The following is a 26,006-nucleotide window of genomic DNA, read 5'->3' as shown; positions in this document are numbered from 1 at the left end:
ATTATATGGGGACCTAATCCAGGTTCTCAAAATCCTCAAAGACATTGTTAAAATAGATCCAGCAGAATTCTTTCAACTTAGCGTGAATCACGTACTAGAGGACACCAATGGAAAATAAGAGCTAGTACATTTAGTGCTGAAGCTAGAAAGCACTTCTTTATGCAGAGTTGTGGGAATCCAGAACAAGCTATTGAGCCATGCAGTTGAAGCAGAAATCTTGACATCCTTTAAGAATTATATGGATAAGATATTGGGACAGCTTAACTATTAATTACACAAATGAGCCTGCTGGACTGAATTGTCACTGCTGGACTGAGTTGTTATGTTTCTTATGTTCATTAGGCACTTATAATGTAAAACTCTTATTTTTAGGGTTTATATGTAATTCTAAACTTGGCAGTAGAAGGTACAGAAAAGCTTAAGATGCTTGGTTACACAATATCAGGGTCACAAAGACGAGAGTGGGAGGTTGGGAGGATGCAATAATAGCGCATTGCCACACCCACCACATGACAGACCACTTGGATTGGGACACCTCAGCAACACACTGGAACAGTGTGAGGTTTTTTTTTACAGCAGCTGGAGTGCCAATCCAGCCACCAACCCCCAAGTTGGAGGACCTGATTGCAGGGTTGGATGCAGATTAATGTCCTACCCAGGATGAAGCAAATGCAGGTTAAGGGTTTTGCTCAAGGGCCCAACAGAGTACAGCCACTTCTGGTGTTTACGGGATTCGAAGCAGATCCCTAGCCTCAGAGCCACCATTTAAAATTAAACGGCAGAGGCCCTCGTCTTTTGTCAAATCTATCAGTATTCACTTATGGAGGTAGCGTTAAGGCCCATTTATACAGTATGGTCGCACAGACAGGATGCACACACTTGTCGGTTTACAGTTCAAGCATTCAGTGTGCAAAACTGCGCAATATCAAAATCCCCAGGATTTTCCCCCGAAGTTTTCTCTTTGCCTTTACATATTGATCTCAAAGATATTTCCATTTCTGCCTGCACAAACTTTTATCTTTGCCAAAGGGTCCAGGCAATTTCTCGCCATGAATTTGTGCACACTTGGCTATTGCCGATGAATACGTTACACAACTTTTACTTGAATTAACTCATGTTTTATTGTCTAGTGCATGTATAGTCAATGTGCACAGGTATGCAGAGAACCATGCAATCCATGAGTGATGTGTTCGCCAATGGACTGCTGATAAATTTTATGTCATGCACACCCTAGTAGACCCTCAGAGTGATATGGACACGCTAGGTATAAATGGGCCTTAAGTGGGCGAAGGGAGAGGCAGAAGAGTATCCAACTTACCAACGGGGCGTTTTCAGCCAAAATCTGGAAATTCTTTCTTCAAGTGTACTGTACATTTCTTAATAGGAGAAGAATCAATTCAGATCCACAAAAAGTGAGGCTTCCTTCCTGAGGGCTCCCTCACTAGTGTCACCTCTAAGAGCACCATCATTAGCCTTCTCTTTGCAGTTAATTACTGAATAAAAATATCTCCACTGCTCCCCCACCCCCCCTTTTTCCCCATTAACAGTCTACTTATGGGAGTTCACGCCAATTAAACAACAAAGCAAGCTTAATGAATCGCATTTCTGTGAGAAGACTTTGAGGAGACCAAGGCCCTTGTGGTCTGGACTAAGGCCCAGAGCTGGCGACTCACTAACAAGCTAACAAAAAAAAAAAGAAGCCACGTTGTTTGATGTTTGTGGGCACCGGGGTGTTGTTGCCTTGTGCTGCAAAGCAACAGATCCAAAGGGAGATAGGCAAGGCTCTGTGTATTCTCTATGCACAAGCTAAAATGTTAAGTGATGGAGAAAGTTTAAAAGGTACAAGGACTGACTCGTTCACGCATGCCTGTGTGAAAGCTCAGAAGTGGCAAAGTGACCTCTAGATCATCTCGCTTTAGAGGAGGGGTTAAAGGGAGCTAAGAGCTGAGCCAAGACAGGAGTTATCAAGCCGTTTCCAGGCTGGAAAGAGCCAAGACCCCCTGATATTTGCTTCAAATGGGAACAAACCCTGTGCTTGACAAAGCACAGCACTTCTCACATGAAGGACGTCTTTTCGTTGGCACTGGAGAGCGTGAAAGAACAAAGTGAAAAACAAGGCCGACGTGACAGGCCTCGGTGTCGGCTCCTGGTACATGCCTTTCTTTCAGCACGTCTGTCAATCTTCCTTTCTCTCTTTCTTTTTCCCTCCACAGAAGGAATGTGGTTAGCTGACGACTGATTCATTTTTGCACTCTTTCCAATTAATCGGCACTAAAGAACCGCGTTTCATTTGAAATGCATTCCCCTGCTGCTGTAAGATAAGACTTGAAAAGCAGCACAAGACTTGACTGAAAGTTTTTCCTTCGGCCTGACCTCATTTCACTTTGTTTGACTGACAATGTGCAGTTGTTCACTGAAGTGCTGATTGACCTAAGAGGGGCAATCAACTCTGCATGCAGGGAGAAAAGAGTTTGCCAGGCTGTGGTCCATTTACACATTCTGCACTAGGCAGTTTTCATTCGAGGCCTGTTTACATTTTTTTTGGAGTATACTAGAAAGTAAAGTCAGAAAGTGAAGTAAATTTCTAGGCTCGTGAGGACCCCTACAAAGTACTATGTTTTGCCATTCAACAGGCACTATACACATCTGATGGAGAGCGACTGAATTAGTTTTTGTGCACAAGTTACTCTCTTACCGTGACGCGGTGCTCGCCAGTGAGGTTTGGTGATTCACAAAGAAGCTGAGATTCTGACACGGTTAGGTGGCATGGCTTTTCTCCAATCAGTACAGTGTAGTTCAATCTGGTGTTTCCAGGAGCAGGGGGTATTAAGTTGCGGCCCTGGGCACAACAAAGGAGTAAAAGAAACAGAAGTTAGATTAGCTGAAAATAGTGGTCCTTTATAATACATGACTGGCTAGTTACCATTTATAAATTCAGGACTAATGGGTGTTTTTAGAGACAAAAGCTGTACAAGGGCTTTCTGATGGGAAGTGAGTCTATCTATGAAGGAGTAACATTAGGTACATGAATCTCTTTTCTTAAGTAGACCTGATCTTGTTTGAAAGTCATACAAACTTTCTATCTGGTAACTGTTTCTCCTGCCTGCCATTGCTGAAAAACATCCTGAAAAGTTATCCCATGGAGTTCTTTTTCATCACGACAACAGTCCACCACACAGAGTGCACACGATAGTGGAAACGTGGCACGTGTGCAACTTTGAACTGTTGCCTCACAATAGTTCTGTCCTCTTGCATGGTTGCCATTTTGATACAGATGATGCTGTCATTTATGAGGTGGTGCAGTGGTGCGACTCACAAAAAGTTTCATTTTTTTCCAAATGTATCCAGAAGTTGGAACATCGGTGGGGAATTTGTTTTCAGCTTCAGGTAGATTACATTGAAAAATCCTAAAATGACATTGTGCTGTGCAACTTCCTTCCTAGGGAGGCTCACTTCCCATCAGACACCCCTTGTAATTTACTGCTTCTTTGATGGTGACTAGACAAAAAGATTCAACATGGATAAGATGCCTGCTTATTTTAATCCTCACCAAAAATGCAGAGATTTTTTTTTTATGGTGCACTGCTTTCTTTGCACTCTGCAGCTGCTTGCTCTTGAAACTTATGTCAGTATATAAAAAGTGAAGCTAAGTGCAATTTTCTCCCCCACTGCTTGAATTTCTTTCTTTTTATGTACCATTTAAGGGGCAAAAGAGTCTGGTCTTTAGTATGGTCTAAGGACACATATTACCTTTACAGAGCGACAGTACAAACAAAATTATCCAAAGCCAGAACATTGTAAATCATGGTATGTGAAATAACCTGTGAAAGCTGGTAGTTCCTGCTTCTAAACAGAAGCAGCAAGGATATCACGAGGAGACAACATAAACAAAATTGGCATATTTTTGAGGAATACATGGCTAGTGTGGTTTTTCAACAGGACAGCACCTCTCAAGAATGTCTATGTCACATTCTGCGCTGCTGAGCTGTGTTTTTAGCCTCTGAAAAAGTACATGTGGGGCACTTTTGGACACCAACAACAGTATGCAACCTAACCTCCATGGAGAAGCATTTGCAACATGATTAGCAGGAGGTGATACAGTTTACAATCTGGTACTTCCATGTCTCCATGCTTTAACATTTAAAACATCAACCATGGAGTTTAAGCGATTGCAAATTTTACTCAGGGTTGCTTGGAACTGAAGCCTATCCTGGTAGTTTCAGGTGCTAGGGAGGAGCAAACCATGAACAGAGACAAGAATAACAAAAAAGAAAGAAAACTTCTGAGTTTTGAGGCATTATGCAGACGTATTGCTGTTAGTATAAAGGGGACCCAATAGCGTTCCGTGAACCATTTCTTCTGAATAATGTATTGGCTGAAAGTCCTCAGTGTTACTGTGTCAGAGTGAGAATGTCCAGCATTGTTCAAAATGGCACTCTCTTTTGTTTTCATTTTCTCCTTTTTTTCTAACACCAGGGGGCCCAGAATGAATAAATGAGCCTGCCTTTTTGATCAGTTTGTTATTATGATGTGCCTCTCCTGAAGTGATGTTACCGGCCCAGTCTAGAAAATCGCTTTAGCCATCACAGAGTTGTAGACAGTATAAAGGATATCACTACATTAAAGAACCCACATTAAAGAAACACAGTCTACTAAAAAAGAAGATCCTGCTCTGATCTTACTCATATAGTTCCTCTGTGTTACAAGATCAGTTCAACCTGCCATTAATGCAGACCCCCAAGTACTTTTTGGAGTGCCCCACCTTTACATCCTCTCCCAGAAAATTAAATAATAAAGGCTGTTTGGTACGTCAAACGTAAATAACCAGTTCCGTGGTTTTGATGATATTAAGTTGCAGACAATTCCTTCTGTACCAAGAAACAAAGTTCTTCACCTGACTTCTGTCTTCTGTCTCATGCCCTTTATTGATACACCCCACAAGTGCAGAATCATCTGAGAATTTCTGCAAGTGACATGACCTGGTGTTATATTTATAGTTGGAGGTATACAGAGTGAATATAACAAGAGATTGGACTGTTCCTTGTGGAGCTCCAGTGTTGTTCACATCTGTATCAGAGACACAATCCTTGAGTCTGATAAACTGCAGTCTACCCAACAGAAGGTGGTTACAAGCACCAAGAAGTATCACCCCTTTACAACTTTTGGCTCTCAGGTCCAATCTTTGACTGAGATTCCTGTGTGACATTTGTATCATTTCCCTGTGTCGGTAAAGGTTTCTGTTGGAGACTCCAATTTCCTCCCATTGTCCAAACTTGAGATATCAGGCTGATTGGTGCAGCTATGCAGCTCAGTGTACGGTAGTACTGAGTGGGCCTTGTATGGGACTGCTGCACTATTTATAGTTGGTCCCTACCTTCACCGTGCTCTGTCAGGATAACTCCAACTTTCTCTAAAACTTAACAAAACAAAGACAAGTATAAAAATAATATTGCTGAGAGACTTTGTATAGTTCACTGTATACTGAAAAGCCTGTTCCTTTTCGTGTTTCTCATTTCAACATTATGAGAGATAAGAGACAATAGAAATCATCCCCAGAGAGGATGCCAGTGCATTGTAAACCACACAAACCCTCACACGTACATAACATTACTAATTAACCTATCCTTCATAACTCTGGGATGTGGGACATAAATTGAATAGCTAGAGAAAAATCTACAAGGACAATTGAAAAATGTGCAGACTCAGCTGAGACAGTGACCATGCCAGGAATCAAATTCAGGTCCCTGGGGCTGTAAGATACTACGTCTATTGATTCCTCCACTAAACCCCTGTTGCCAAACTGTGGTCCTTTTACATGTTCTGAATCCTGTCTCTAATCTCTGTTCATTATAGTCCTGCTTTGTACAGACAGCCCACACTGCATATATTTATTGGTTTTATGATTCAACTACCCCTTCACTCCTTCTTCTTAAGTTATTGGAAGTCACTGTTGAGGTAGCTTTATGTGTCTTGACATTTCTTGCCCGGGCAAATAAAGGTTGGTCACTTCGCTGAATGGACAACAAGGATGGACTCTTCTTTTTAAGAGGTACAATGAAAGTGAAAGTTTATGGAGATTTATGGTTTGACCTTCACCCAGTGTGAAAGGAAGAATTAACAAGAAAAATCAAACTACTTTGAAGCTGCAAGAAGAGACTGGGAAAATAAAAGTGGCTTTAAATGTTTCCAGTTTTGCTGATTTCTTTGTATATCACTAAGCAAGTAAAGGAAACCTTGGATTCAAGAAATGAAGACCTCAATACCCAGATTACAATTGTGGGAAGTCTTTTACTGGTCAGGTGGAAGAGCTTGTGAAGAAGGTAAAGCTAGCTCAGTGGAAAGTCCATCTCAAGGAGGAAGTGAGCTGTTGAAGATTGGAACGACCCAAACGTTTTCTCTACCACTCACTTACTCGGCACTAGTACCATCTAAAAAGACATCTAGCATTGAAATGGGGAGGACCAGAAGACCTACTAGATACAAGAAAGGACAACACAGTCAGTTCTTGGCAGTTCCAAAGGGAGCAATGTACGATGATTCTAATGCAACAAGAATGGAGGAAAGGTGGGTGTTTGAAAGTATCTGATAGGAGAACTTCAGTCTAATCAGGTTAGTCAAAACATTTTGCAGGAAGAACAAAGCGAGAATTGTATGCATCTGATACACTATTGAACTGATTTTTAAAATTTTTTTTACCTCCACTACACTTTTATGCACTTTTCTTGACAAAGACGGTAGCAAGTTACATTACAGATACTAATGAAATATGTGTAAAATCTGCTCTGTTTCAAATCATGTGTAGTGGTCAAGGCACAAAAAAATGGACCATTATTACAGATCATTTATAATTAGATGAACCCACTGACCTTTGTTGCCTTTTGCATGTTCTTTTTTTTTTCTTTTGCCCCGAAGGGAGACAATGGGAATAAAGACTAGCAGATAAATTATGCAGCTTTGCGGATTTCTTTGTCTGTCCTCCAATGTCATCCATGATGCAGAAAACTGCCATGCTTTGGAGACTCATGCGGAGTTGCTCAGATGATGAGATCACCCACAGGTCCCTCTCCCTGAGACCACCATCTCAGCCAATTATTACGGAAATTCCACTTATTATTGAGCGATTAGGAGCACAGCGGACGTGATTGTCTTGGGAAACAGTTCTTGAAGGCCCTGCAGGCCTGTACTAAGCATGTGCCAAACAGTACTAATGGAGGCCTGTGGTGTCAAAGGGGAATGTGCTGACAATGAAAGCTGGATTCTCTAGTTCTTGTTGTTATTTATTTATGTATTTATTCTTCAAAAAACCTGACCTTTAGCAAATGCCAAGGCAACAGAATTATAAAATTCTTTCAGGACACAGCAGTTCAGATTTCAGGGTTTTGTTGATGTGTTTCATTTATTATTTGGTTCTTTTCTTTGACCATATTACTAGAACATGAAAGTGTTTTGGTCACTCTGTATCCATGATGGCCTTTGCCTAGTTATTATCCATAAAACATTCTGACTAATCACATTACAGCTTTGACTTGATGTCTGGGTGGAAAAGACAAAACAGATACGCTCCACCTTGCACAGAATGCGAGTTTGCTTCATTTACTGAGCAGATGTAGATCACGCGCTTCAGCCTGCACAATACTGCATATGTCATTATGAGGAAATGCCAGAGTCGGCAGAGTGAACACATTGCAACAAACACAGCTGCTTCGACAGAATTCCACCAGCCCAAAGCTCAGACGAACAAAGGCTCTCCAAGGTCCGTGCTGCTTGATGGGATTTAATACCAAACATGGCAAGGTGAGAATACCTCAGGTCAGATGGCAGTCTCTTAACACACGTATGTAGCAGATTAAAGCGCTCGACTGGGAGAGAGGAATTAGTTCTCTGGAATGTCGACTTGACAGAAAAGTGTTTGTGAATAAAAAAAAAGAAGTGTGCTGCTTTTATTTTAATGGCAATGGACACATACAGTATGTCAGCGTGATTGGATTCTCATCTACTTCAATAGGTCAGCAGAAAATTAGTGTCTTCCCTGATGCGATACGTTTCAAAGAATGGTTGTTGAAAGAATTGAGTTATAACTTGTGGTGGACACTCCTCCAGTGTGCTGCTTATGTAATGGAGTTCAAATATAGTTCTACTTTGGCTTAAGAGGCTTGTTTTCCACTCTCTATATGGCTGGCAAAACCATGGTTCACATACCGTGGCATTGACTTAGGAGGTGAGAGTATTGACCGAAGGAAACAAACCCAACCACGCCCAGCATGGACCAAGTCTTGCTGTTCGATTTACTCTTAATAAAATTCTAATGAAAGTTCATCAAAGCCACATAAAATTTGCAAAGAACAGCTTTAGCCTATGGCGTCGCTTTGAAAGCATAGAATCTTTTCACCTACTGCTGAATACCAGGAAAGCAAGCAGTAATATCTGAAGGATAGCAGGAGAAGTGGGGTGTTTATCAAAGGCAGTGCCTTTAGGTAGAATACCAAGGCTCTCACATTGGCATTAATTTGGCCAGGCACTTCCATCCACCAGGCAGAACCCATTAATTCAGTTTATATTGACGCAAAGATGTTTAAGGAGACAACGGATAAATAATAAGGAATATATAGCTCTCATTTCCGAAGCCCTGAGGCAACTTCAAGAGCATCTGTTTAATACCAATTCATGCCGTGATAATAATCCCCTTAAAGCTGAAACTGCTTCAGATGCTGCTCTCAGGATTAGTGTTTTATTTTTAATTTTTTAAAATCTCTTGCTCATCTCTTTGCAAAGCACAGAGCATTAGCCATTAACCAGCACCATCTTCAACTCTTGAGGTATTTTCTGCTTGTGATTTCTGTCAGCTTTTCTGAATAGGGTCCTGAAAAAAACAGAGGACGTGAAAAGTCCATCATTTGACTGCGTCTGGGCCCTGAAAGACTTCCTTCATTTAGAGGATTTAAGGGCATCGGTGCATCATAGGGGAAAAAGAATAAAGTATTCTAGAGAGAATGCCAAGACATGGACTTCAACTTTTAAGGGGGAAATTTCTGGTTAAAGTTCACGGATGTCATACTGTACATGATGCACACACTTGAGTTCAAGACTCACAAAACACATTATAACATATTTTACTTCTACAGCGATTTCTCATACTGAAAGCCCTTCATACTGTACATACAGACCCACAATATGACTGTTTACATATACTGTATTTGTATTGTCGAAACACGGAGTGGTTAAGTGATTTTCTGAGGATTACAAAATAAGTCAGACACAAGGATTGAAATGGAAACCTTGCAGTTTATATTCTAGGATTCTAGCCACTTGGAGGTGATAAATCAAAAAAGCATTGAAATCCTAGCTGAACTACCAACTCATTTGCACTAAGATTCACTTTACATATATCCATCTATTATCATTCTAGGCCTACAGGGAGTGGAGCTTATCTACGAAGCTTTGGGAATAATGAAGGAACAAATCCTGGACAAGGTGCCTTTAAAAGCCACTTTAATAAACAGAAAAGGGTGTGGTTTAAAAGCCTAGCCTACTCAATGACAAAGTGACATTATGATGCCACATGAGCCTGAATAACAGGGCAGTTTGAGAGATGAATTTGTGTCCATGCAAACACCAGGAAGGCCTTGTGCATCAGAAGACAAGTGCACAGATAGCCCTTTGAAAAATGGGATGGGATACTAGGATCTCAAGTGCAGGCTTAATTCTCTGAGCCTTTTGCAAACATTTTTGTTTCTATATCTTCTGTATGCCTGAATCCAGTAAAACAATGAAAGGGCATGTGATGCAAGTCTGGATATTTGAACTCTAGTGCTTCACCTATTGAGTCTTTATCTAATTATTTACTACAATGGTTGCCTCTGTCTAGTCTCACACACGTGTGCTTAGTGGACAACTTCAGGGCTTGTCAAATAGTAATTCTACTTCAAGTCAGAAGGTGGCGTTGTCACTTAATACCTCTCCTCTTGCTCCCTCTGCAGAATGAAAGATTGATGAACGATGACCCGTGACATTACTCATACACTCCGACCTCCTGGACCTGCTTCTTCAACATGCCCTGCCTGATAAACAGCTCCAACACCATCTTGGGACAGTCAAACTAATTGTTGTATTTATTTGTTTATCTGTACCAACCTTTTCTCCAATTATGTGGGATCACCTTTGGGTGTCCCAACTATTCACAATCTCTTTGTTTTTTGATTCACACCAGTCACAACAAAGGCTTTTTAATCAATTAAATACAAGGTAATGGTCATAGCATTGCTTAAATATTTTTATCAAATGTTTGATAAAGGAAGTGAATTCACACTTGATAGTCATCCATAAGCAAAAAAAAAAACCCACTGAGTTTGCATATTTCTCTCTTGTGGAAAGATGCTCTTGGAAATCAGGTTTATTATTGGTATTTGTGCTTGCTCATCTTCTAACTCTCATTCTCATATCCTTGTCAGCGTCAGGATACATAAATGTCTCATCTGCCTGAAGTAAAGAAAGACTTCTCTAGTCCAGAAAATATGGATCATAATTATCTATAGGACTGGTACTATTATGAAGAACTTCAAACAGCTTTGCCTAATCTCCCCACTTCATCTTGCTATCCCCAGCAAAAGGCATCCATGTTAGTGATAGCGCTCTACCCAAGAAAGTTCATCCGATGCATCCAGAGGACCTATGACAAATCCCTGACACCGTGTGCTCATCTCCATGGACCTGATACACATGTTACTGAAACTGCGGAGCTAAAGAAGAGTTCTGGCTGCCCACGCAGCAAGCTAGCATTGCTGTTATTGGCCACAACACCGTATCACTTTCACATGCCGATCACTGATACATTATTTTAGTTTTTTGACAAGGATTTCAAAATCAATTTATTATGTGTCAAGGCCGCTATTTGTGCACTGCATCCTACATATATTACGTTTGGGAAGAAGCCATTAAGAATGCAAGTAAAAGTCTGAATCACATAGGTAGCCTGCACTGTCTAAGACAAACTCAACCACTTTATTAAAATCCACTTCAGATGCATTAAACATTTCAGCCTGCACTCTGCCCTTGAAGAGCAATTCACAGAGTAGGTCAGCATACCTGACATTCTCTCCCATAATTGATAGTTCTTGCAAAACAAATACAATATGCAACACAGAAGGATCATTTACATCCATGGATGTATCTGTGATAATAGACCTGCTGCCATATGCTAAGATCAGCTCTCTACTCATCTCCATGAAGCGCATACCCATCTGAGGTTAAATAATAGTAAAGAGGACTTGAAGCTGTCATCCATTACTTCTCTATTTCTCACATGCCTGCTAAAGAAACATGCAATTTTGTGTGATCCAGTAATTTGCCCTGATAAATACTACACTTAGAGTAAATTAAAAAAAAAAAAATCATCCTACTAGGTCCTCGCCTCTCTTTATCCAACTTTCCATTAGTCCTTATTTGTGTAATTAGTTTTGTGCCAGTGCTGAACAAGAGATTCATAGACATCAAGAGAAAAATGACTGAATTCAACAATCCTGCTGACTTCACAAGTAAAGAAACTGAAAGAAGACACCAGGGAAGGGTGACCATCTAGAGACGTAGATAAACGTGAATTTTTCAAAGGTCCGACTTCTTTACTGGGTGGACTGGCTATTTTCTTCTTAAAAGTGGCACTTTATGTACATGTTTGACAAAAACAGTCAAACCCATTGTAACGTTTCTTATTCAATGATTTTAACAAATCAATTCTGGAGGAAGAATCCACTATACTGTTTAATACTTAACTTGATAGTGTGATGAGAGAGGTTCATGATTCTGTGCATTTTAAATAAATAATCGGGAGTTCCAGAACATACATGCTCTAGGCAGGAGCAGATGCACATGGGAATGTGCGCGCACTGCTCCAAGGTTGATTGGAGTGCTTAGCTGATCACGCTTTTACGTGCAAATGCAAGCGGATTAGTCAAGTGCTTCATTCTCATCTCAAAGCAGGTGATGGCAGCACCTACACCTGATCAATGCTATAAAGGGAGCCTGCAAGGCAAAATCATGGGGGAACAATGGAAAGAGACAAGAGAAGATGGTCCAAAAGACAGCTGAAAGGTGAACAGTCATGAGGAAACCAGAAGCAGCGGGACCCCTCGAGTGGAGAGAAGTGAATGGTGTTCTGAGGGGTGTCCCCATTGAGCAGTGTAGGAGTGGGAACATGAAACAAATCTCCCAGGGATCCAGGTAGCACCTCGTTGTTGTGTGAGATGATGAAGGTCTGGCTGTGCACGTCCTGGAGGAGATGAGGCAGGTGAGACAGGAGTCGGGAGAAGTGGTCATAGCTGTTGGCGTTTACATCAGTTGGGAGGACCGCCGGGGAGACTTGAAGTGAAAGATGCGTTGGGCTGGCTGAGGAATATCTCGATGCGGGAATAATTTAATCAGGGTTTGAATGACCGTTTTATTTGGATTTTAGAATTATTGCTTCTCACTTCCATAATGCTCACTGGAACTTTTATTATTTATTTATTTATTCATTCATCGATGCACTGTACTTTTGGACACTGCTTATTTAAAAAAAAAAGCACTGAAGCACTTCGTACCTACCCTTGCTTACTGTGTATGTCCTCATTTGTCTAGCTCATCCTCAGTTTCGTTATTGACAGTTCCAGATTCAAATTGCCAGGAACGGTGGAGTCAACACGGACCACCACAGATAGACAGACATATTAAAATTGTATTTGCTATATTCAAGGTGTGACAGCATAAGCATATTAGACTCTAAAGGCTATGTCACATTATGTAATTTTAGTTGTAACCTTCATTTACGTAATCTTGGCTAGTCAGAGGCAGTCAGCAGCGAGCTTCTGTGAAGGCCAGTCTCCAAGTCTGACATACCAAATGATTCACTACAACTTTCCATGATTTACACACCTAAAAATCAAACAGGTCTGATGTTGTCTTTAGTCACAAGGGCAAGTTCTGTGTTCGTGAGAGCTGACAACCAATAAATGCTCACCAGGAAGTCCAATTCCTATAATGCAATAACGTGGAATTAGAATCGTGGGTGTTTTGGACCTCACACAACAGAAAAGAGGCTTGATTGTCTGATATCTCATGCGTTACATACTACTACAGAATGAAAAAAAGGAGAAAAAGGGCAGAGATTGTGGTTGAAATCTTTCTACCTGTAAACCCTTTGTACAGTGCTGGCTCCACAAGAAACTACATTATTGGCTGTCACAAAAAGGGGTGCGTATGTACTGTGCAGGAAGGTCCAGAAATTTTCAATCATGTAAATTGACATGGTCTGGCAATGAGATCACCAGCTCGAGGGAAGTCTGACATTCATTTAATGCGACATCAGATTTAGGCAGATCCTCTGTAGATTTGTTCTACACATAATGTGAAAGAAAACTCATCACTGCATTGATGTCTTTACTTTTTGTTTCTCTTGAGAAGACAGATGAAACTAACATGCAGGATCTTCTAAACTACCTTTTCCAAAAAGCAGTGGTGCAATATTTCACAATGCCAATTCAAAAGAGACTCTAAAGACTGAAATACAGAGAGTAAGGAAGTGAATCTGTAGATAAAGCTATAGAGCATAAGGTTCAAATCAGTGAGACATAAAGTCTTAGAGGTGATCTCACCTATTCTTCACATTTCAATGAGCTGCTGTAATATACCTCTTAAGATATTCCCTGACCATTCAAAGAAAATCATGCTTCATCTTAAAGTGTGGTGATTCTTTTAAATCTACAACAACGTGTGGTGTACAACAGGTTAGATTTATTCTTTGCAGAAAAAAATTGTACATTATGCCAAGCCAGTGTTTTTTGGCGAAACTGTGTTTTTTATTTTTGTTTCTGAGCTGATGCCGCAGGGTAAAACAACTATTAGTGTCCTGTTTTATCCAACTATGTGGGCAGCTTGTTTTTCTCAGACAGACAAATGACTGTGATATTCACTGTGCTTTCTTCTCATAGAGCACTCAGTATTGAGAAAGGTAGGCGTTAGTGTAGAGGATATCAGCCCAAAGGCAAGCCTGGGCGCACTAACCCCCATTTAACAATTAAGTAAAATAGAGTTAAATGGTAGCCTACAATTTAAATGTTCCTAACCTCCTATCTATTAAAGCTAAGAAAGCATCACATGGGAAAGGTAGGTTACATTGTCTCAGATTCTGGCCTAATGTAAACTTACAGTTCTATCAGCTGTCACAGAGTGATATACAAATTATATAGTCTCCTAAACTGTAGTAGCACCAGAGGATTGTTCAGGTAAGTCAACCAACCTCAAAACTAAAGCATATCCTGTTATTCTGTTTCATAGAATACAAAGGCAGAAATAACGATCATACCTTCAGGATGATAGGAGAACCAGGCTTCACCTCCAGGATCCCAGCATTGCCAAATGGCTCAATATAGGGGTTTGGATAATAAATGAAAGGGGTCCCATTGAGAGAAAGCAATTGCTGGACATTATCAAAAATGAAGCCAAACTCATCTGGCCGCTGACCCAATTCTGGAGGCAGTCTCTTTGTGTACAAAATTCCAGGGGCACTGCAAGTCATCACAGAGTCATTGACAACATGGCACTCCTGTAGAGAAAAAAATAATAATGCTGTTAGCGGCTCCAAAGAGTTTTGTTTTTACAATAAATAAACCATTACGTTTTATCAGCTGTGCAATAACAAGACACTAGACAGCCATGGGTTTGTAAGACAACAGATAAAACATATAAGGAAGAAGGAAGGGAAGGTTAGGTGCCTCACGTTTATGGTCTCAAAGCCTCCATATTTGGCCCTCACTCTTGGTTCTTGGATAGTTAGCAGGTTTGTACCGATCACAACCATTGGAGTGCTGCCGCTGAAAGAGATGAGAATGAGTGTCCCATTATTAACACTTCATCCTTCAAAAGTTAGAGAAAGTAAGTAGCAAAGCAATCTTCAGTACATTGTGATTATAATACCCCCACCCACCCCCTTTACTCAATGGGCAAAAACTGACTAGGTGGCTTGTGTGTCAATCAGATTTATCAGACCAATAGGTGTGAAGGTTGTATGCCTAGTCAGCAACCTATTCCGCACCACCATCTAATTAGATATCTGGAAAGGGGCATGAACTGCATCATACCTAATAAACTAGAATTCAAACAAATGTGATTGTGCAAATTGAAAACCAAAAGTGATATGAACGTATAGGCAGTCAGAGTCTAGACAAATAGCATCTATCATTTATGCAATTATGGGGCAGCCTTGATCCTTGCCAAAGCAGGACAGTGCACTGATATGGATGGATTAGGCCAATAAGTGCCTCAAGAATTGCACTAGGAGATTATGTCCAATGTCGCATCCAGGTGAAACTGTTAAAGTAAGGATTCATTGACCCAGTGTCTGGGAATCTGCAGTCACTAACAGACTGTTTCCCGTTGCCCCCAACCTGGACGATGAAGTCCACTGACGTCACCACCGGCTCATCCCCGAAGGTCCTGCCTCTTCTAATAAAAAAAATTAATCAGCCAGAAGTAGCCATTCATTTCTAAATAGCATGAAGCTCCAAAAATTCTCAACAAAAATGCTTTAGAAAAGAGATGTCACCAGACAAGAATGTCCGTGATCATTCCCAAACTTACTTGGCCTTTTATTTATTAATTTAGTTTGCGAGTATTTAACTGGGTACTGGCTGGCCCCTCAGCTCTTTGCCATCTCCCTTTTATTCTTTCATATATTACACCATGTATGTCTATCTGCCTCAACATTTAAGTCCCAGCTGACCTATCTCTTCTATATTGCATGCCATAAATGACAATTACAAGCAAACAATACTCACTGTGAAACTTGTTCATTTTTTTTAGCCCTTTCTTTACTTTCAAAAACCACTTCAGCCTTTAAAACATCTTTCTCTTTGTGAGGCTCTAGTGCACTTGCAGGAACTGCTTGATGGATAATCAATACTCTGGTTTTTCATCATTTAGGTAATATTGTTAATGATGGCTTTGCAATAGTGTTCAGCAAGAAAGATGCCGCAGAAATAAAGTTTAATTGACTGATTAAGTAATCAAGATAGCAGGCAGAGATAAATCTCAAGTGATGCTGATCATCAAGGGCCAAAACAAAGGGAGGGATGAGACAAGTATAATGTTTAGCATAATATCAATTTTTAGTCATCGGTTACATCACCTAAATACACTGGAAAGTTAAGGGTGTGAGTTATTCACTCTAACCTTACATCTGTTTTAGTTTATGTTCTGACACTCCTGCATTATTGCACACATTTGAACTGGAAAAAACTTCAGTGTAGAAGCTGAAAGTAAAACTACACTGTGAGCTCTCCATAACCTTATGTTTAACCTTAGGAGTGGAAGTCAGACCCTATAAAATGTAGTTTTCCTAATGTGCCTTGAGCTTCATAAGCTGCCAGATACGTTTAGCTTAAAGAGACCAAGATGGGTTAGTCTGCTGAAAACTGTCACCTAGAACAGTGTTTGTGAAATACGTAGATCAGCATAAGACACCTAAGTCAAGTCAGCTGACATTAATTGCCAGTTTACAACATCAAGGAGGGGACAATCAAGCTTTGCCATGTAACTACTTACTTGAAAATGCTCCATTCTGGCTCAATTTTGAGCACAGTGGGGTCTTCTGTGTAGAAATACCGCACCTCAGGATTAATCACCTCAGCCTTGTCAATATACAGCTTGACGACAGTGGGGCCTGAGCCAGCGGAGGAAGCTGGAGTAAAACACACAATGTCTCGAACGCTCCTCCTAATGAAAGGGAGGAACAAGAGAATTATAAATAAAAGGCATATATCTAGGCTCCTTATTGTCACAATTATAGAATAAATTGGAGCTCAATCATTTAATCACAGAACCCCAAAAAGGGTACCTACCTGATAAACAGACACTCATCCTGTCCTACAAAAACTGTGACAGAGCTGCCGGCATCCAGCTGCTTCCCCAAGATTGTCAGACGAGTACCACCGGATACAGGACCCCTCTCTGGCCACACTTTATTGAAGGTGGGAGTCTGGAGAAAGGATGAAAAGAGACTATGTTTAAAGAGAAAATACAAATGTGATTCTGAAGTTGGTCATCTTCGATTTTTAGTTGAGACATGGCAACCAATCTTCCAGGAGGAAGATGTCGGCAGCTTCGTCCTGGCTCATTATTGCAAGGTTAGACAAGCCCAAATCAATACGATTACATTTTATATCGCAAATGTCTGGACTTTGGTGCAGCCTCCTCGATTGGAAAACAATTCATCTGTAATTTAAAATATGCTAAGTTCCATCAGTGTGGCTGGGAGAGTGGAATACAAAGTAGCTACTAGGCACTAAATTTACCTTCTGCTGAAGATTAAAATTACTGAATTAAAAAAAATATTATTATTATTGGCAATTTCACGTGATGGAAAGGAAAAAAAAATCATGAAATATGAATTCTTAAAAGCAACACTAGGTTTCCCGAGGGAAAATGTGGAATGTTGATCTGACATCCAGTACAAAACTGTGCAAACGACAGGAAAGATAGCTGGGTAATGTAAAACCCTGATTACATGACAGTGATATTTGTTTCTCTCTAAAAAGACAAAATAAATGATATTTTTCTAATACTGTACTGTTCAATTGTTAAATTTGATATTGTGCTGTAATCTTGTTAGCCCTTTTAAGCGCCTCGTGTTGTTGCATCCTGTTAATGGTGCTATATAAAATAAAGATTGATCGATAACAGATTAAACTTCCATCTTTTCTAAAAAGGCCGGCAATAACACTATCATGCTCAATTAATATTAGACCTAAAATAAGCTGATTTACTAAAACTGAATAAAAATATTTAAGGGAGCAGACACGAAAGCAAAATGTTGTAAATGTTTTGACTTTGCATTAGTAGGCACAGTTTTATCCATTTATCTGAAAGACCCCAAGGAAAATGGCTGCAATAGTAAGCACCTGCTCTCTTGTGTCTACAGACCTGGCACTCGGTCAGAATGATGGGAACCTAAAGGCCATTTTGTCAGCATTCGGTACAAGGCAGGAGCCAAAGCTGGATAAGATATAAGTTCATCATAAGGCACATTCATTAATAACCTTGCCAACTTACAGTCAGCATTGAAACTATAAAATATGTTTTTAGAATAAGGAGGCAAAAAGAGAAAAACAATACAAACATGGGGACAATGCGCAAACTCCACACCGAGAGCTTTAAGCCTGCTGCGCTAATCACTTTGCTATCCCTTTTTAAAAATTACTTTTACAGAAAAACACAAGAAATGGTAGAGGTATATTTGAGATGCTCTATAATACTGTCCACCTGCTGACATTTCAGAAAGCCTCTTCTTTCCCAGACAAGGCATGTTGGAAGTATACAATGTACAATGCAGTTTTCCCCGATAATAAATAAAAGTATGAATTAGCGCAAGTCACCTAAATTGGGTACGTTCCTAAGAAATGTAATAATCTACTTCCTGAGGTAGAAGTTCATAATAAACAAGAATAGTTACGTCAAATATTTGAAATATTAAAATGTGTGCTTCAATTTAAATGTTTTAAATCTAAATATTCTCAATTATAACAGACATTTGTCACCCTCTGATAGAGGTCTATAGTGGGCTAGATCCTTAGTAATAGATCAGAAATCAAAAATAGTATCAAATTCATAATCACTGACCTTGAAATAGTTGAAAATGATACATCACATGCTTATGCTTGAAAGTTTGTATTTTTTAATCTTTTGGGAGTGGTTCTTAGAGGGCTAGGACCACAGGATAAGAATCAAATAGAAAAAATATTATCATATTCATGATTGCCAACTTTGAAATAGCAAAAAAATGACACTCCACATGCTTATATTACTGATCCCCTTTTTTTGAAATTTTGTGTAAAGAAGTAATTTGACCCCTTGTATCCCATTAGGGGGTGAAATCCTTGTGTTGGTTAATATGGTACACACAACTACAAGTCCATCTTATTATTTTTGCTGCAGATATGGCCTAAAAACCAGAATCAGAATCACATTTATTGGCCAAGTAAAAAAGGAATTTGACTCCGGTTTGTCTGATGACTCTTCAAGTATAGTTACATGACAGACATACACACAATTCATAAGTACACATCTATATATATATATATATATATATATATATATATATATACTGTATATATATATATATATATATATATATATATATATATATATATATACTGTATATATATATATATATATATATATATATATATATATATATATATATATATATATATATATATATATATACTAGACAAAGAGCCTGTTTTGACAACGTACGATGAAACGGGCACGAGTTTGTGTCAGCAGTGTATGAAGAACAAATGATAAGTAACGAAGAAGTTGTTTTGTAATGATTGTAGTCCGCTTTACTCATTACTGTACAGGCTTGTACTGTTAGTTGATGAATTTTCCAGGCCTATAGTATAATATTGAATGATGAATGTTCCAGTACAATATGGAATAGTAATAAGTATAAGCACCACAAACCTGATATAGGTGTATTGAATGAATGCGTAATTGAATCAGAATGCGTAATTAGGCCTCGAGCTGTAGTCGAAATCGCCTTTCAGGCCTCTAGAGCTTTAATCGAAGTCGCCTTTCTCTTTGAATTTTTGCGGCCATAAATCCGCCACCTGCCGCGATGTTGGGGTTGGATGTCGGTCTCGTAAGGTTTTTCGGGCAGCTGCGCAGAAGGGGACTGCGCATTCGGCTTCGGACAGACATGAGTGAGTGAGTGAGGAGGCAGGCGAATTATGTATTAAGATATATATATATATATAATATTATAATCCAGCATATGTGTGTCTGCTTGCTTTTCATGAAAGAACGACTTAACGTATTTAGATTGGGTTTTTTTCTATAATTTGCGTGAACATTCCAGTTGATTTTGCGACTTTTCTCATTGTGCTAAGTATCATAGTTTGCTTGTGGCACTGATTTATTTGCACGAATCTGAGAAAGAGGGTGTGGGCTGAGAGGAGGGTGATATGGGACCTCAGGAGTAGGGAGCCGGGTGGGGCCTCCTCACTCACATGCCAGCCTCCGTTTGAGTCGGTCTACCTGTCGCCACATGTTGAAGTGTACCTTCCCTCCACTTAGCTAGCGATACCTGTTTGTTCAGCAGACATTATCATCTACAGATTGTTAAAGAGTAACGTTTGACATTTTTGAGAGAGAGATCACAGCTATGTTTGTTTTAGAGGGTAGCTGCTGATTGCCGAAGCTGAACACGATCAGATACAGTGCCAACATTTGATGCTGGAGCGTACCTATCTACGCTTGGCCAGAATTATATTTTTAAATTTTTTTTTATTGATTTTTCAAGTTTGTCCTCGTTCACTACCACGTGGGTGGAGTTACGGGGAACAGCTAGTCTGAGATAAATATGAGACAAAGGATGCTTACAAAGTGCAAAGTAGTGAAGGAAATACTGAAATAAAAACTGAATTACTCTTTAGATATACAGTATGTTAGAATAATGCAAGATATTTGTGGAGGGAGGGGTGTACCCAGATTGGGCAAGGCTAGCTAGATTAGCCGTTTATGAGCTTGATGACCTGTGGAAAGAATCCATTCTTATATCCGTTTGTTTAGACATTATACTCTATTAATTATACTATATAACAACATATTAGAACATCTATCTATCAGTTTGGTATAGTTTAGTCTATAATGTCTGGCGGATGGGAGAATTTCAAACAGGTTATGGTCAGGATATGAGGGGTAGTGATTATTTTCTCTGCCGGCTTCATGACTCTGAAATAATACAGGTGGGAGGACTGGTGCCTGTGATCTGTTCTGCACACCACACTATTCATTGTAGCCTGTTCTTATTATGAAGATGTTTTTGTGTCTAGAGGGCTAAAAATTGGTGTTAAAAAAAAAAGTTCAACAATCTTGCATAACTAGACATAAAGACGAGTTGAGCAGTATATCACATATGGCAGTTTTCTTGTACCGGTAAGTCAGGAAATGATTTCAAAGCATTTACTGTGTAAGTATTTCTTATGAGCATAAACATTCACTATTTGCTGAAATTTGAGCGGTTCCTCTAAACAAACGTCCTCATCTAGCTTACATTACTGCATATGCTCATTTTATTTCATTTAGGATGGTACAGAAAGAGACGAACAAGAATGTTGAATACAATTGTGCAATTCTGTTTTCTTGCTTAGGCTGAAGGCCAGTCATGACCTGAATATCACACTCTAAATGTCTAAATGAACAAGGTCACAAGAATAGTATATTTAAAGCAATTGTGCAATAAAAGATTTTGCAACCCTATCCAAAGGCTGTGTTTGTAAAGTGGGTTAGAAGGAGATAGAGGAAAACTGTGTCAGTATGAATATTAAAAAGAAAGAAAAAAAAAATCAGTGAAACATAAAAAGAAAGTTGAGTTACTAACACAATGTCTGGATGTTTAGCCTGCATCAGATATATGCTTCAAGTGGAGTAGATAACAGAGATATACAGATGTGAGAAAAGTAGAGAATCTAACAAGAGGCAATAAAACGTGTAGAAAACTACTGCACAAAAGCCAAAGATGGAGCCCAAAGCAAAATTTTACAAGTTGATGTCTTTCCAGAGTACACAGCATACAGTAAGACGGACCAAATGAGAAGTCGAGGCAGGTTGGCACATACCACGAAGCTGTAACTCTGCTGAGATTGAGTACGATATTCTGCGCTGCAGTCTCCTATACACAACTCCACAGGGCCTCCAGGAGGATTGGGAAGGAGTGACTCTTCCATGTCACAAACAATCCTGTAAAAGACAGGGCCAGATGGGAAAGCAGATGAATTTCTAAAAGTGTTTAGAATAACAAGATAACAAGAGAGCAAGAATTAATGGGGAAGAACGATGCTGAAGAGCAGATTGCGTGTTCAGGATAACCTAAGGCAGACTAAGCATCCACCAATCTTCCTCTTTAGGACAAAGACAGCAAATCCGACTTACTTTTCTGCACTGATGTACTCCAAAGGGACGGGATTGCAGTGCACACCTGCCACTCTGACATGGGTGATCTCTCGGACTTGGAGGCCCAGGTTCTCTCCAGAAATTGAAATACGTGTGCCACCTTCTTTTGGACCAGTTAATGGGTAAATCTCTCGGGAGAACACAAACAAAAACATTAACCATCATGTATTTAGCAGAATCAATTACTGGGCATAAAAGGGATTCAGAACAACACAAGAAAACAAATTAATACAAAAAGAGTGAAATATTTTTTGCAAAGTGTTACTCACACAAATAAATATTGCTTCTTTCTCTTTCTTTAGAATTTATTTGTAAAGTGCTATTTAAAATAAAAGTTGTGTCAGTGATTAACAAAACATGGGAGTGCAAAGGGTGCTCGTCATGTATAACAATTTGATTTTTCAGAGTAGCAGCTAAGCAATATAACGTATAAAAGCTCCATTAATAACTGCACTAAAAGGGTCGCTTTGGGAAAGTTACCTTAAGGGGAGCCAGCTGTTTCTGTGCAGTGGGTACTGGTGCTGAGCAATGCAGCGTGAAGTCTCTGAACACCTTGTGATATGTTAAGATCGGTCAGCAGGTCAATTTTTCTTGGGGTTTAATCTATACAGGCTGGTGCTTAAGCACAGGCTAGTCAAGCCTGATCAGGCTCTGGATCAAAACCAATTAGGTGGCATCAGTAAGCAATGCAAGTTGCTTGTTGTTCTAGTGGAGACATGGCAGTGCAAGATGAGATAGACGACTGGTGGCGTGATGCATGGCTGCAAGGCTATATATCCTGGAGCTGTAGCTCTGCACTGAATACTAATTTCATGCCACCATTTACTGTCTCATAAACACCATCAGTTGTTTTATGAGAAACACTTGGTCTTTTCTTTTGTAGGTGTCCTTTTATATCAATCGATTACACTGCTCCTTTAATTATCAGTCCTTTTTGTTATGTCGTCCACCCCACTTTGTACTGTATAATTTATTTTGACATCCTTTAATGTGCTTTTCCATTTCTTACTTTAAAGGTGAGCTTTTAGGTTCTTTACTGAAGCAAATACATTACCACTACTATACTATAATCTTGACTTACTCCTTTAATCAATCCAAACCCCCCCCCCCCCCAATCCCTCTAGGCCACCATACACCATCGTTTCAGAAGTTTTATGCAATATTTACAAGTTAGGTTCAGTTCATCATTTCATCCCCATCATTGATACCTTTTCCTTTACCCCACAGTTTACTTTTCTTTAAGTTCTGTTCTATATTAGATACTTCTTTACTCCACAGTACTTTCTGTACATGCCATATGCTTACACTGTCAGAAGATAGTTCATCCTTCAACCGTAGTGTGTGCTCTGTACATTAGCTCTGCAAAGAAATCACTTTAATACCTACACTTTTATACAATTTCCAGTTGACCACCAAATGACAAGCACGATTCTCTCCCACGCCTGCATTCCTCACAATCACTGTCTACCGCCACCACAATTGCATTGTCTCTTACACCAGCCATATGATCATCTCCAGTGGGAGTCAGCCTTATAATGTTCCATGATCCCTCGTCCAAATCTGTGATTCAATGCCAGATACCTCAGAGCTGTTTAGCTGGTCAAGAGATGTTGTTAACCATATATTAGAAATATCTATCTATCCTTATGGCACTTGGTGAAGATCCCAACAGCACTAGGCATAATGTAGGAACTAACCCTGGCCTGAATGGCAGACTATTCCAATACACCCCTAACAGCCCAGTAAATGCTGTCTTTGCCCTAGAGAGAGAGAGGTTGGGAGCATATGCTGATACAGCATGTTGCCACAACTACCATATGACGAACCTTTGCCCTAGTTTTGGTATTATTTCATACTCCTGTCCAACACTCAATATAGTTCTAAACACTAGTTTTCCAGAATATCATGTCTCTTATTGGAACTTTTTTACTCTGTCCCTTTCTCAGTTCTCTTTTGCCCATATTATCATTTATTAATTCATTTTCAGGGTTAGAATTATTTAACTTTGGGAAAAGTGACATATACCTTTCTGGGTTTATACCCAGTCCCCTCACCTGACAGAAGGCTAGGTGATTGCACTCTCCACCAACATGTTAGTCTCTCTTGTGTCTACCTCTGTCTCTCACCATTCATTCCATATTGGACTGCTATCTATATTTTAAGACAGTTCTCAGCCTGGGATTTTCATTTTCAGTGTTAGGGTTAAGGTTAGGGATATAAAATACTACAACTGTAATAGTATAATAGTTAAGATGATAGATTTTAAATACAGCTACTTGTTCAGTCCCTCCTATTCCTACTTGATATGCAGCTCTCAGTTAGTTACTTAATTGTCAAGTGCAACCATGGAAGAAATACTGAAGCAATTTTACAGTGCATTGGTGATTTGTAGGTCACTCTGAATAAAATGTCTTCTAAATGAACACATTTAAACAGAACCACATCTCTTAGGGTCAAAAAGACCACAAAATAACTAGTTCAGAAAGCTGAATTCTTTTAGGTTTAATGGCAGTGGTGTTGCTGAAAAAGAGACTCTTGCCATTCTAAAGTGCCATTCTTTAAAACCCATCCTTTAGACTATTTATGCCCAATTGACAATGCAATTTCTTTCATGCTCACTCTTTTGAATTCTATTATATTTTGTACTACATGCAATTTCTTTCTACACTATAATTCCCACCCTTTCAGACACCATTGTTTTACACCCATTTTATTTTTTTAACATGAGAGTCGTTACTGAAAACAATTTCTACCACCCTGGTGAGAAAAGGAGGCTGAGCACAGCAAATGAAAATTCAATAGAAAATAAAAGCCAACACGGAAAAGGCCGTGCTAATAGCAGCCACTGTGCCGAGGTCACATTCAAAACATTACATGGCCAGAATTCCCCTAAAAATCATGCTGTGATCCAGACAAGTGGATTAACAGTGGCACACTGAACTTAAAAAAAAACACTCCTCCATGTCTGAAGAACGTTAAGAATTCTAAAGAGGAAAACTCTAAGGAATTTGGGACTATAATAGAAAAGGAAAAAAAAAAAACAATGTTCTTGTTGTCTTTTTAGACTCTAATTTTCAGCTCGGCAAGAGATCAGTAACATGTATCCTTTGATGCCTGAGAGGTATTGAATGATGCCAGGGACCTGGATCACTAAGGAGCTTTCTGAATAAGAGTTAAAAGAATAAAGTCCACAGAAGTGGTGCCACACAGTAAAATTTGGGGGAATTGCTTGGACCATGTCAAAAAAGAGGCAAACACAAAATGTACACAGAGACTTCTAAGCCTATGCCAACAACAAAATGAAAAGTATAGCGCTTCCTCCAAATTATACAGTAACTATACTGCATGATAACCTTAGGTCTTTCATAGGTAAACATTGCTGCAGACTAGGGAGTACCACTGGACTGATACATTTCACAAATGTAAATTCTTTGTTACAAGGTTATTTAGAGTGATGTACTTATTCTACATAATTAAGAGAAAAAAAAACAATAATGAAAAATTAGGGCTCCCTAGTGCTACTGACAATGTAAATGTCCAATAATGATAAATTCACCACTGCTATCCATGAATGACACTGCAGACAAATAGGAAAAATATAAAGACAAGTGATGTTCAACATATGCAATTTACTATTAACAAACACAAAAAATAATCATGAAATATGCTCAGAAGTGTAAACATTCATAGGCAAAATATGACAACAGAGAAGTAAAAAAGGCAATGAACCTTTAAAAACAGTAAGTGTAATTATGAATCAATTATAAAAACAAAACTAAAGTCTTCTTTCAAACCTGCCTGTGAGCTCAGCAGTGAACTGGTGACAAATCAAATGACGTGACAGTATTGTGTAATAATGCACAAAAAATCCTGTGGACTCATAAAACTGTGAAATCCAGTAGAGCGGTATGGATTTATCAGTGACATACAGTAACTGATTCGAAGAGCCTGGTTATTGTCTGTTCTTAAACCACCCAACATGTTTAAAAACAAAGTCTTTTATCAGGGCTTAAATCACTGATATAATA

At 39.3% G+C, this 26,006-nt stretch overlaps 1 protein-coding gene across 1 annotated transcript in view; it reads right to left on the bottom strand.

The window, feature by feature from the left end:
* plxna3 (plexin A3) overlaps positions 1-26,006 on the bottom strand; it is a 312,944-nt gene that overhangs the window by 29,997 nt on the left and 256,941 nt on the right. The window contains 7 exon segments of the mRNA XM_028813391.2: positions 2,696-2,839; positions 14,333-14,572; positions 14,747-14,840; positions 16,570-16,740; positions 16,866-17,002; positions 21,645-21,765; positions 21,958-22,106. Of these exon segments, the coding sequence (XP_028669224.1) occupies positions 2,696-2,839; positions 14,333-14,572; positions 14,747-14,840; positions 16,570-16,740; positions 16,866-17,002; positions 21,645-21,765; positions 21,958-22,106 (1,056 nt within the window).

Source organism: Erpetoichthys calabaricus, chromosome 11 (assembly GCF_900747795.2).
Source record: "Erpetoichthys calabaricus chromosome 11, fErpCal1.3, whole genome shotgun sequence".
In the NCBI taxonomy this organism is placed as follows: domain Eukaryota; kingdom Metazoa; phylum Chordata; class Cladistia; order Polypteriformes; family Polypteridae; genus Erpetoichthys; species Erpetoichthys calabaricus.
This window is presented reverse-complemented; position numbering and strand designations above follow the sequence as displayed.